General features: G+C 37.7%; 1 protein-coding gene across 1 annotated transcript in view; it reads right to left on the reverse strand.

Moving 5' to 3' along the window:
• Positions 1-3,688: 3,688 nt before the first annotated feature.
• Positions 3,689-15,308, reverse strand: part of LOC133645484 (E3 ubiquitin-protein ligase SH3RF3-like) — a gene marked incomplete at its 3' end in the record, with an annotated part of 50,502 nt that continues 38,882 nt past the window's right edge. Inside the window, exons 5-6 of the mRNA XM_062040324.1 lie at positions 10,738-10,994; positions 3,689-4,014 (exon numbers count right to left, since the gene is read on the reverse strand). Coding sequence (XP_061896308.1) covers positions 3,689-4,014; positions 10,738-10,994 — 583 coding nt within the window. The remainder of the gene's footprint in view (positions 4,015-10,737; positions 10,995-15,308) is intronic.

The following is a 15,308-nucleotide window of genomic DNA, read 5'->3' on the forward strand; positions in this document are numbered from 1 at the left end:
TAGAACTAAAATGCAATCCCACTGGTTGCCAATCTGGGCTCACCTCTCCTTGGTTGCTAATATTGGCTCACCTGTCCTTGGTTGCCAATCTGGGCTCACCTGTCCCTGGTTGCCATTCTGGGCTCACCTGTCCCTGGTTGCCAATCTGGGCTCACCTGTCCTTGGTTGCCAATCTGGGCTCACCTGCCCCTGGTTGCCATTCTGGGCTCACCTCTCCTTGGTTGCCAATATTGGCTCACCTGTCCTTGGTTGGCAATCTGGGCTCACCTGTCCCTGGTTGCCATTCTGGGCTCACCTGTCCCTGGTTGCCAATTTGGGCTCACCTGTCCCTGGTTGCCAATCTGGGCTCACCTGTCCTTGGTTGCCAATCTGGGCTCACCTGTCTCTGGTTGCCAATCTGGGCTCACCTGTCCTTGATTGCCAATCTGGGCTCACCTGTCTCTGGTTGCCATTCTGGGCTCACCTGTCTCTGGTTGTCATTCTGGGCTCACCTGTCCCTGGTTGCCAATTTGGGCTCACCTGTCCTTGGTTGCCAATCTGGGCTCACCTGTCCCTGGTTGCCAATCTGGGCTCACCTGTCCCTGGTTGCCATTCCGGGCTCACCTGTCTCTGGTTGTCATTCTGGGCTCACCTGTCCCTAGTTGCCAATCTGGGCTCACCTGTCCCTGGTTGCCAATTTGGGCTCACCTGTCCTTGGTTGCCAATCTGGGCTCACCTGTCCCTGGTTGCCAATCTGAGCTCACCTGTCCTTAGTTGCTATTCTGGGCTCACCTGTCACTGGTTGCCATTCCGGGCTCACCTGTCCCTGGTTGCCAATCTGGGCTCACCTGTCCCTGGTTGCCAATCAGGCTTCTTTATAGTCACGTTATCAGTCAGCCGTTAGAGCCTTCATTTCCCCATAAATTGAAGTCCTGCCCCAAACCAATTGTGTGTTTCCAACAATGTGGGGACCGTTCGGTTACGTTCCAGCGCAATGGACCAGTTTGGTGGGGGAGAACTCGAGAGCCCTGACCTCAATCCCATCAAACACCTCTGAGAGGAACTCGAACCAGCTTTGTTATGTTTTTCTCCGGCTAATATGCTAACCCCGCACAATGTCGCTGAGGGTAACGTTAACGGCAGTAGCTAGCGTCTGTGTCTTTGTCCACAACTCCGTAACTTTCTTTGCATGCGCACAGTTTCTCCAATCTGATCTCCTTTTTGTATATAAAACCTTGGAGGTTTTTTAGAGCGCTTTATAGGCGGAATAGAGTGACTCCCTTTTCCTCCATTGTTAGCTGACTTCTGCTAGCCTTTATTTACGATTTAGAATGCATGAAAAAAGGAAAATGTTCTCGTCTTACGTAAGGATTGTGATCTTTTACTCCTTTGTGGGCCTCGTAAAAAAACAGCCACATAATTTGAGAGGGAGGATGTAAACAAGCCTTAGATTAGCTGTCCAGCGCGGCGGGGAGGAGGAATGGATCGCATTCTGTGTCGTTATTCAACTCCGCTTGTAAGTGAACGTTGAAGAGGGTTGCCAGACACTCAGGCAGCGCTCATTTTACACTTCTACAATGTTGTAACCCTAAAACCGATTTAACTCTAAAAACGTTCTGGAGTGTTCTAACTCTAAAATCAATATAACTCTAAAAACGTCCTAGAATGTACAAACCCTAAAACCGATCTAACCCTAAAACGTTCTAGAATGTTCTAACCCTAAAACCGATCTAACCCTAAAACATTCTAGAATGTTCTAACCCTAAAACCGATCTAACTCTAAACAGGTTCTAGAGTGTACTAACCCTAAAACTGATCTAACTCTAAAAACGTCCTGGAATGTTCTAACCCTAAAACCGATCTAACTCTAAAACGTTCTAGAATGTTCTAACCCTAAAACTGATCTAACCTTAAAAACTTTCTAGGACGTTCTAACCCTAAAACTGATCTAACTCTAAAAACGTTCTAGAATGTTCTAACCCTAAACTGTTCTAACCCTAACACGTTGTAAACTATCTAATTTTAAAACCGATCTAACCCTAAAACGTGTCTTGAATGTTCTAACCTTAAAACCAATCCAACCCTAAGAACGTTCTAGTACGTTCTAGGACGTTCTAACCCTAAAACTGATCTAACTCTAAAAACGTTCTAGAATGTTCTAACCCTAAACTGTCCTAACCCTAACACGTTGTAAACTATCTAATTTTAAAACCGATCTAACCCTAAAACGTGTCTTGAATGTTCTAACCTTAAAACCAATCTAACCCTAAGAACGTTCTAGAATGTTCTAACCCTAAAACCGATCTAACCCTAAGAATGTTCTAAAATGTTGTAACCCTAAAACCGATCTAACTCTAAAAACGTTCTAGTGTTCTAAACCTAAAAACAATCTAACGCTAAAAACATTCTAGAATGTTCTAACCCTAAAACCGAACTAACTCTAAAAAGGTTCTAGAGTGTCCTAACTATAAAACTCATCTAACTCTAAAAACGACTTGGAATGTTCTAACCCTAAAACCGATCCAACCCTAAAACGTACTAGAATGTTCTAACCCTAAAACGTAGTAGAATGTTCTAACCCTAAAATCGTTCTAACCCTAAAATGTTGTAGAACGTACTAACCCTAAAACCGATCTAACCCTAAAACCGACCTACCTCTAAAAACGTTCTAGTGTTCGAACCCTAAAACTGTTCTAACCCTAAAACGTCCTAAAATGTTCTAACCCTAAAACCGATCCAACTCTAAAAACGTTCTAGAATGTTCTAACCCTAAACCATCTAACCCTAACACGTTGTAAAATGTTCTAACCTTTAAACCGATCCAACCCTAAAACTGTGCTAGAATGTTCAAAGCCTAAAACCGATCTAACCCTAAAAAAACATTCCAGGTTGTTCTAACCCTCAAACCGATCTAACCCTATAACGTTCAAGAATGTTTTAACCCTAAAACCGATCTAACTCTAAAACGTTGTAACCCTAAAACCGATCTAACCCTAAAACGTACTAGAATATTCTAACCCTAAAACCGATCTAACCCTAAAACGTTCAAGAATGTTTTAACCCTAAAACCGATCTAACCCTAAAACGTTGTAACCCTAAAACCGATCTAACCCTAAAACGTACTAGAATGTTCTAACCCTAAAACCGTTCTAACCCTAAAATGTTGTAGACAATCTAACCATAAAACCGATCTAACCCTAAAACCGATCTAACTCTAAAAACGTTCTAGTGTCCTAACCCTAAAACGTCCTATAATGTTCTATCCCTGAAACCGATCTAACTCTAAAAATGTACTAGAATGTACTAACCCTAAAACCGATCTATCTCTAAACACGTCTAGAGTGTCCAAACCCTAAAACAGATCTAACCCTAAACGTTCTAAAATGTCCTTTGACAATCTCCTTTGTTTTGTCACTTCCTCAAGTTGTGTATTTACTGTTAGGTTCTGTCGGTGGTGAACCCCAGGATGCAGAGAAGGCAGGTGTAGTGCAGGTAAACACCACTCTGATGTCCAAAATAAATAAATAAATAAATAAATAAATAAATAAAGCATATATAATATATATATTATCTTGTAATATAACATAATATTATTTTATGATATAATATACTATCATTGTGTAACATAATATTATAGGATGATATTTCATATAATATTAGGAAGGTGTCCCAAAACTTTTGTCCATGCACGAGCATCTAATTGACTCACCTTTTCAGGCTTGGGTGCGAGGGCGGGCGGCGAGGGCGTGTGGGAGGGTCCCGGCGAGGGCGGGTGAAGGGGACTGCCCGTCTCCCCGTTGAGGAGCGCCGCAGACACGTTGGGAGGCGTGAGGCAGGACAGAGGAGACGAGAGGGGCAGGTGGGGCCGAGAGGCGGGGGAAGACAGCGGCGAGGGGCCCAAACTGGGCCCTGGGGACGTCATGGAGAGGGGGCGACCTGATTGGCCGGAGCAGCGTGAGGGGGAGGAGCTCTGAGAGCGCAGGGAGGATATGGAAACTTGGGGTCGCTCTGGGCTCCCAGCAGGGGGGCTGTGGACTGAAATAGACACAAAGATGTGTGTAAATGTGGGGACCTCTCAGTGGGGGAGCACACAGTCGCTGGTCAACCACCAGGGAGGGCACACAGTCGCTGGTCAACCACTAGGGAGGGCACACAGTCCCCGATCAACAACTAAGGGGGCACACAGTCGCTGGTCAACCACTAGGGGAAACACAGTCTCTGGTCAACCACAAGGGGGGGAACACAGTCGCTGGTCAACCACTAGGGGGGGCACACAGTCGCCGGTCAACCACTAGGGGGCACACAGTCGCTGGTCAACCACTAGGAGGGGCACACAGTCACTGTTCAACCACTAGGGGGGACCACAGTCGCTGGTCAACCACGAGGGGGAACACAGTCTCTGGTCAACCACAAGGGGGGGAAACACAGTCGCTGGTCAACCACTAGGGGGAACACAGTCGCTGGTCAACCACGAGGGGAAGAACACAGTCTCTGGTCAACCACAAGGGGGGGAAAACACAGTCGCTGGTCAACCACTAGGGGGGCACACAGTCGCTAGTCAACCACTAGGGGGGAAAAACAGTCGCTGGTCAACCACTAAGGGGGGTACACAGTCGCTGGTCAACCACTAGGGGGCACACAGTCGCTGGTCAACCACTAGGAGGGGCACACAGTTACTGTTCAACCACTAGGGGGGACCACAGTCGCTGGTCAACCACGAGGGGGAACACAGTCTCTGGTCAACCACAAGGGGGGGAAACACAGTCGCTAGTCAACCACTAGGGGGAACACAGTCGCTGGTCAACCACGAGGGAAAGAACACAGTCTCTGGTCAACCACAAGGGGGGAAAAACACAGTCGCTGGTCAACCACTAGGGGGGCACACAGTCGCTAGTCAACCACTAGGGGGGAAAAACAGTCGCTGGTCAACCACTAAGGGGGGTACACAGTCGCTGGTCAACCACTAGGGGGGGGGCGCAGTCTCTGGTCAACCACTAGGGGGGAAACACAGTCGCTGGTCAACCACTAGGGGAGCACACAGTCGCTGGTCAACCACTAGGGGGGGGGACACAGTCTCTGGTCAACCACTAGGGGGAACACAGTCTCTGGTCAACCACTAGGGGGGGCACAAAGTCTCTGATCTACCACTTAAGGGGGTGAACACAGTCACTGTTCAACCACTAGGTGGGAACACAGTTGCTGGTCAACCACGGGGAACACAGTCTCTTGTCAACCTTTAGGGGTAGAATACAGTCGCTGGTCAACCACTGGGGGGTGGAAACACAGTCACTGGTCAACCACTATTTTTATTTTTATTGTTTGCATTTTAATTTTGCTTTTATTTTCTTTCATTTCACTTTGTTGTCTGTGAAGCACTTTGAGTCTGCCTTGTGTATGAAAAGCGCTATACAAATAAAGTTGCCTTGCCTTGCCTTGCCCTAGGGGGGAACACAGTCCCTGGTCAAACACTAGGGGGAAAACACAGTCGCTGGTCAACCACAAGGAGGGCACACAGTCGCTGGTCAACCACTAGGGGGGCTCACAGTCGCTGATCCACCACTAGGGGGGAAAGAGTCTCTGGTCAACCACTAGGGGGGGAAAAACAGTCGCTGGTCAACCACAAGGAGGGCACACAGTCGCTGGTCAACCACCAGGGGAGAAAGAGTCTCTGGTGAACCACTAAGTGGGGGAAACACAGTCGCTGATCAACCACTAGGGGGAACACAGTCACTGATCTACCACTAGGGGGGAACACAGTCATTGATCTACCACTAGGGGGGAAAACAGTCGCTGGTCAACCACTAGGTGGGGCACATAGTCACTGATCAACCACTAGGGGGAACACAGTCACTGGTCAACCACTAGGGAGGGCACACAGTCGCTGGTCAACCACTAGGGGGGCACACAGTCGCTGGTCAACCACTAGGGGGGAAAGAGTCTCTGGTCAACCACTAGGGGGGAAGAACAGTCGCTGATCAACCACTAAGTGGGGGAACACAGTCGCTGATCAACCACTAGGGGGGAACACAGTCACTGATCTACCACTAGGGGGTCACACAGTTGCTGGTCAACCATTAGGTGGAGCACATAGTCGCTGGTCAACCACTAGGGGGGAACACAGTCACTGATCTACCACTAGGGGGGCACACAGTCGCTGGTCAACCACTAGGGGGCCACACAGTCGCTGATCTACCACTAGGGGGGCACACAGTCGCTGGTAAACCACAAGGGGGGGCACACAGTCGCTGATCAACCACTAGGGGAGCACACAGTCGCTGGTCAACCACAAGGGGGGGTCACACAGTCGCTGATGAACCACTAGGGGGCCACACAGTCGCTAGTCAACCACAAGGGAGGGCACACAGTTGCTGATCTACAAAAAAATTGCTGATTTCCTACTAAAAATTGACGTATGGTCCAGAAAACATTGTACTATTAATACGTATTAATATTTCTTTTTTTACTTCGCAATCTATTCTGCCAATAAAGTGCTCTAAAAACATCCAAAAAATCTCAATCAAGGTTTTAAAAACACACTGTAAGTATATATGTAGTATCTAGTAACATTCATAACAACATGTGATATTTATGTATTTTGATCATTTCAAGCATACGGCGGCGTATTAATTTCACAGACGCATCACAACATTCACTTTCACTTCAACAACAAGACTACTAATCATGGCAGACTTGATGCGAGACAACAAAGACTACTTTGGGAAAAATGATGATCCAGAAACTTCTATTTTTGAGCCTGAATATAAGGAGGATGATCCACAAGTTTTAGAAGCTGTGTGCTAAACAGATGCAGCTTTAGTCAAACACTAAGCATCATGTAGCAGTATTGCTAAGTGCTAAACAAGATATACAAACATAATAAAACAATCACTTACTGTACAATGTCTGCTCTCACTGGGATAAAGACTGATGGGATGTTTATATATTCCCCTTTACATCAACAATTCATCATAATCCTCACAAAGGGTTAAAAAAAAGAACATCTTTTCATGTCTTTCTCGCCATTTCCGGGTCTAAAATGGATGTCAAAGTTGACCAACTTTTGTGTTTATGTCCACAACCTTCTACTATCCAGGTGAGAGACATGATTTATAATCTAGAATTAACTTTCACCAACTCAGAGGCGATGCAGCAGCTCAATATGTCAATATAGCAGCATAAGCTAGTTATCTTGGCTAAAATAGTCCGTCTGTGTTAGCACTTATAATAACAAAATCACTAATACTTATTAATATTCAGGTCACGACATGTAAATTGAGTATTTTTGGCGCTTTTTGGATGTTTTTAGAGTACTTTATGGGTACAATAGTGGTACTCCCATTGTAGCCACCTCTTACTTGCCATATTTTAGGATTTAGAATATGACTTGACACACATTTAGAAGCGTGATGTGGCGAGGGACCACTGTGTTATAATACTGACTGCAGGCGTGTTATACAGCAACATTAAAGGCGGTTTAGGGCCACAAAAACCCTGGGGCCGGGCCCCCGGGCAGAACACATAACTCTGCACTCCAGCCCGGCTCGCTGGTCATGTGACACAACTTTTATTGCGTAATGGCGTCCAGATGTTTGTGTGCCTGAGAGCGTGGGAACCAGCGAGACAAGATGCTCTGTCATTACGCTCACACACAATGATGTCATTACACTTTGTTTGTGTGTGTGTGTGTCTGTGTGTGTGTGTGTGTGTGTGTGTGTGTGTGTGTGTGTGTGTGTGTGAACACAACACTCCTACACCTGCTCCACACCCCCCTCCACTGCAAATATTCATGTTGCTAACCAATATATATTTATATTTGATGTAGTATTGTCATATTTTCATGTAGAATTGTCATATTTTCATGTAGTAATGTCATATTTTCAAGTAGTAATGTCATATTTTCATGTAGTATTGTCATATTTTCAAGTAGTATTGTCATATTTTCATGTAGTAATGTCATATTTTCATGTACAAATGTAATATTTTCATGTATTTCATGTAGTAATGTCATATTTTCAAGTAGTAATGTCATATTTTCATGTAGTAATGTCATATTTTCAAGTAGTAATGTCATACATTCATGTAGTAATGTCATATTTTCATGTAGTAATGTCATATTTTCAAGTAGTAATGTCATATTTTCAAGTGGTAATATCATATTTTCATGTACTAATTTCCTATTTTCATGTAGTATTGTCATATTTTCATGTAGTAATGTCATATTTTCATGTAGTATTGTCATATTTTCAAGTAGTAATGTCATATTTTCAAGTAGTAATGTCATATTTTCATGTAGTAATGTCATATTTTCATGTAGTATTGTCATATTTTCATGTAGAATTGTCATATTTTCATGTAGTAATGTCATATTTTCAAGTAGTAATGTCATATTTTCATGTAGTATTGTCATATTTTCATGTACTAATGTAATATTTTCATGTAGTAATGCCATATTTTCATGTAGTAATGTCATATTTTCATGTAGTATTGTCATATTTTCAAGTACTAATGTCATATTTCCATGTAGTAATGTCATATTTTGATGTAGTAATGTCATATTTTGATGTAGTAATGTCATATTTTCAAGTACTAATGTCATATTTTCAAGTACTAATGTCATATGTTCATGTAGTAATGTCATATATTCATGTACTAATGTCATATTTTGATGTAGTAATGTCATATTTTCAAGTACTACTGTCATATTTTCATGTACTAATATCATATTTTGATGTAGTAATGTCATATTTTCAAGAAGTAATGTCATATTCTCAAGTAGTAATGTCATATTTTCAAGCAATAATGTCATATTTTCAAGTACTACTGTCATATTTTCAAGTACTAATGTCATATTTTCATGTACTAATATCATATTTTGATGTACTAATGTCATATTTTCAAGTACTACTGTCATATTTTCAAGTACTAATGTCATATTTTCATGTACTAATATCATATTTTGATGTACTAATGTCATATTCTCAAGTAGTAATGTCATATTCTCAAGTAGTAATGTCATATTTTCATGTACTAATGTCATATTTTGATGTAGTAATGTCATATTTTCAAGTACTAACATCATATGTTCATGTACTAATGTCATATTTTCAAGTAGTAATGTCATATTTTCATGTAGTAATGTCATATTTTCATGTACTAATGTCATATTTTCATGTAGTAATGTCATATTTTCATGTAGTAATGTCATATTTTCAAGTACTAACATCATATGTTCATGTACTAATGTCATATTTTCAAGTAGTAATGTCATATTTTCAAGTACTAACGTCATATGGTCATGTACTAATGTCATATTTTCAAGTACTAATGTCATATTTTCATGTACTAATGTCATATTTTCAAGTACTAATGTCATATTTTCATGTAGTAATGTCATATTTTCAAGTACTAACATCATATGTTCATGTACTAATGTCATATTTTCAAGTAGTAATGTCATATTTTCATGTAGTAATGTCATATTTTCAAGTAGTAATGTCATATTTTGATGTAGTATTGTCATTTTGATGTAGTAATGTCATATGTTCATGTACTAATGTCATATTTTCAAGTAGTAATGTCATATTTTCAAGTACTAACATCATATGTTCATGTACTAATGTCATATTTTCAAGTACTAACATCATATGTTCATGTAGTAATGTCATATTTTGATGTAGTAATGTCATATTTTGATGTAGTAATGTCATATTTTCATGTAGTAATGTCATATTTTCATGTAGTATTGTCATATTTCCATGTAGTAATGTCATATTTTCAAGTAGTAATGTCATATTTTCAAGTACTAACATCATATGTTCATGTACTAATGTCATATTTTGATGTAGTAATGTCATATTTTCATGTAGTAATGTCATATTTCCATGTAGTAATGTCATATTTTCAAGTAGTAATGTCATATTTTCAAGTACTAACATCATATGTTCATGTACTAATGTCATATTTTCAAGTACTAACATCATATGTTCATGTACTAATGTCATATTTTCATGTAGTAATGTCATATTTTGATGTAGTAATGTCATATTTTCAAGTAGTAATGTCATATTCTCAAGTAGTAATGTCATATTTTCAAGTACTAACATCATATATTCATGTACTAATGTCATATTTTGATGTAGTAATGCCATATTTTCAGATATACACAGTTTAGTTTGTTAAAACTAAAAAAATAAATAAATACTAATCAATTAATTTGAACTACAACAACCCAAGTTGACTAACTTGTGGGTTTATGTCCACAACCTTCTACTATCCAGGTGAGAGACATGATTTATCATCTAGAATGAACTTTCACCACTTCAGAGGCGATGCAGCAGCTCAACATGTCAATATAGCAGCCTGGCTAAAATAGTCCGTCTGCGTCAGCACTTGTAATAACAATATCACTAATACTTGTTAATATTCGGGTCACGGCATGTCAATGGAGTATTGTTGGCACTTTTTGGATGTTTTTTAGAGTACTCTATGGGCGGAATAGTGTACTCGTATTGTCTGCATTGTTAGCCACCTCTTACTTGCCATATTTTACAAGCTAGAATGCATACAAAAAAGAAAAACATAGACAGACTTTATCTCAAAACACTCAAGTTGAAGAATGATTAATACATGTAAGAATATTTATCTGTCAGCATTGCAAAGTGGCCAGTAGGGGGACATTGTATCAGGTCATGTGACTAACACAACGCCGGCGACCTTGCATGACCTTGCAGGATATAAAGAGATGGGAGAAGTGCTTACTCAGCTGCATGGAGGTGCGTGTCTGGGAGAGCGGATGCTGAGCCGAGCGCAAGCAGTTCTTCAGCTGCGCCGCCGCCGTCTGCGGCGAGGAGGCGGGGCTAACCGAGTTGGCCAGCGGGGTGGAAGGTCGCGACGAAGAGGGGCCCGGGGACGCCGGAGAGGAGGGGTCTGAGGTTTTACCCCCCACCTGACTACTTCCACCATTTCCTGGGCCGGACACACACGATCCACGAGGAGCAGAGACTCCAAATGTCGCCCTGAAACACAAAATATGTACAATATACACACTGTAATGTAGTAATAGACACTTTCATAACAATATGTAAGATGTACAATATATACACTGTAATGTAGTAATAGACACTTTCATAACAATATGTAAGATGTACAATATATACACTGTAATGTAGTAATAGACACTTTCATAACAATATGTAAGATGTACAATATATACACTGCAATGTAGTAATAGACACTTTCATAACAATATGTAAGATGTACAATATATACACTGTAATGTAGTAATAGACACTTTCATAACAATATGTAAGATGTACAATATATACACTGTAATGTAGTAATAGACACTTTCATAACAATATGTAAGATGTACAATATACACACTGTAATGTAGTAATGGACACTTTCATAACAATATGTAATATGTACAATATACACACTGCAATGTAGTAATAGACACTTTCATAACAATATGTAAGATGTACAATATACACACTGTAATGTAGTAATAGACACTTTCATAACAATATGTAAGATGTACAATATACACACTGTAATGTAGTAATGGACACTTTCATAACAATATGTAATATGTACAATATACACACTGCAATGTAGTAATAGACACTTTCATAACAATATGTAATATGTACAATATACACACTGCAATGTAGTAATAGACACTTTCATAACAATATGTAATATGCACAATATACACACTGCAATGTAGTAATAGACACTTTCATAACACTATGTAAGATGTACAATATACACACTGTAATGTAGTAATAGACACTTTCATAACAATATGTAAGATGTACAATATACACACTGTAATGTAGTAATAGACACTTTCATAACAATATGTAAGATGTACAATATATACACTGTAATGTAGTAATAGACACTTTCATAACAATATGTAAGATGTACAATATATACACTGCAATGTAGTAATAGACACTTTCATAACAATATGTAAGATGTACAATATATACACTGTAATGTAGTAATAGACACTTTCATAACAATATGTAAGATGTACAATATATACACTGTAATGTAGTAATAGACACTTTCATAACAATATGTAAGATGTACAATATACACACTGTAATGTAGTAATGGACACTTTCATAACAATATGTAATATGTACAATATACACACTGCAATGTAGTAATAGACACTTTCATAACAATATGTAAGATGTACAATATACACACTGTAATGTAGTAATAGACACTTTCATAACAATATGTAAGATGTACAATATACACACTGTAATGTAGTAATGGACACTTTCATAACAATATGTAATATGTACAATATACACACTGCAATGTAGTAATAGACACTTTCATAACAATATGTAATATGTACAATATACACACTGCAATGTAGTAATAGACACTTTCATAACAATATGTAATATGCACAATATACACACTGCAATGTAGTAATAGACACTTTCATAACACTATGTAAGATGTACAATATACACACTGTAATGTAGTAATAGACACTTTCATAACAATATGTAAGATGTACAATATACACACTGTAATGTAGTAATAGACACTTTCATAACAATATGTAAGATGTACAATATATACACTGTAATGTAGTAATAGACACTTTCATAACAATATGTAAGATGTACAATATATACACTGTAATGTAGTAATAGACACTTTCATAACAATATGTAAGATGTACAATATATACACTGCAATGTAGTAATAGACACTTTCATAACAATATGTAAGATGTACAATATATACACTGTAATGTAGTAATAGACACTTTCATAACAATATGTAAGATGTACAATATATACACTGTAATGTAGTAATAGACACTTTCATAACAATATGTAAGATGTACAATATACACACTGTAATGTAGTAATGGACACTTTCATAACAATATGTAATATGTACAATATACACACTGCAATGTAGTAATAGACACTTTCATAACAATATGTAAGATGTACAATATACACACTGTAATGTAGTAATAGACACTTTCATAACAATATGTAAGATGTACAATATACACACTGTAATGTAGTAATGGACACTTTCATAACAATATGTAATATGTACAATATACACACTGCAATGTAGTAATAGACACTTTCATAACAATATGTAATATGTACAATATACACACTGCAATGTAGTAATAGACACTTTCATAACAATATGTAATATGCACAATATACACACTGCAATGTAGTAATAGACACTTTCATAACACTATGTAAGATGTACAATATACACACTGTAATGTAGTAATAGACACTTTCATAACAATATGTAAGATGTACAATATACACACTGTAATGTAGTAATAGACACTTTCATAACAATATGTAAGATGTACAATATATACACTGTAATGTAGTAATAGACACTTTCATAACAATATGTAAGATGTACAATATATACACTGTAATGTAGTAATAGACACTTTCATAACAATATGTAAGATGTACAATATATACACTGCAATGTAGTAATAGACACTTTCATAACAATATGTAAGATGTACAATATATACACTGTAATGTAGTAATAGACACTTTCATAACAATATGTAAGATGTACAATATATACACTGTAATGTAGTAATAGACACTTTCATAACAATATGTAAGATGTACAATATACACACTGTAATGTAGTAATGGACACTTTCATAACAATATGTAATATGTACAATATACACACTGCAATGTAGTAATAGACACTTTCATAACAATATGTAAGATGTACAATATACACACTGTAATGTAGTAATAGACACTTTCATAACAATATGTAAGATGTACAATATACACACTGTAATGTAGTAATGGACACTTTCATAACAATATGTAATATGTACAATATACACACTGCAATGTAGTAATAGACACTTTCATAACAATATGTAATATGTACAATATACACACTGCAATGTAGTAATAGACACTTTCATAACAATATGTAATATGCACAATATACACACTGCAATGTAGTAATAGACACTTTCATAACACTATGTAAGATGTACAATATACACACTGTAATGTAGTAATAGACACTTTCATAACAATATGTAAGATGTACAATATACACACTGTAATGTAGTAATGGACACTTTCATAACAATATGTAATATGTACAATATACACACTGCAATGTAGTAATAGACACTTTCATAACAATATGTAATATGTACAATATACACACTGCAATGTAGTAATAGACACTTTCATAACAATATGTAGGATGTACAATATACACACTGCAATGTAGTAATAGACACTTTCATAACAATATGTAAGATGTACAATATACACACTGCAATGTAGTAATAGACACTTTCATAACAATATGTAAGATGTACAATATACACACTGTAATGTAGTAATAGACACTTTCATAACAATATGTAATATGTACAATATACACACTGCAATGTAGTAATAGACACTTTCATAACAATATGTAAGATGTACAATATACACACTGTAATGTAGTAATAGACACTTTCATAACAATATGTAAGATGTACAATATACACACTGCAATGTAGTAATAGACACTTTCATAACAATATGTAAGATGTACAATATACACACTGCACTAATGTAGTAATAGACACTTTCATAACAATATGTAATATGTACAATATACACACTGCAATGTAGTAATAGACACTTTCATAACAATATGTAAGATGTACAATATACACACTGCAATGTAGTAATAGACACTTTCATAACAATATGTAATATGTACAATATACACACTGCAATGTAGTAATAGACACTTTCATAACAATATGTAATATGTACAATATACACACTGTAATGTACTAATAGACACTTTCATAACAATATGTAATATGTACAATATACACACTGTAATGTAGTAATAGACACTTTCATAACAATATGTAATATGTACAATATACACACTGCACTAATGTAGTAATAGACACTTTCATAACAATATGTAATATGTACAATATACACACTGTAATGTAGTAATAGACACTTTCATAACAATATGTAATATGTACAATATACACACTGCACTAATGTAGTAATAGACACTTTCATAACAATATGTAATATGTACAATATAAACACTGGAATGTAGTAATAGACACTTTCATAACAATATGTAAGATGTACAATATACACACTGTAATGTAGTAATAGACACTTTCATAACACTATGTAAGATGTACAATATACACACTGCAATGTAGTAATAGACACTTTCATAACAATATGTAAGATGTACAATATACACACTGCAATGTAGTAATAGAC

The sequence above is a fragment of the Entelurus aequoreus genome, unplaced genomic scaffold (genome assembly GCF_033978785.1).
Source record: "Entelurus aequoreus isolate RoL-2023_Sb unplaced genomic scaffold, RoL_Eaeq_v1.1 HiC_scaffold_170, whole genome shotgun sequence".
NCBI lineage: Eukaryota > Metazoa > Chordata > Actinopteri > Syngnathiformes > Syngnathidae > Entelurus > Entelurus aequoreus.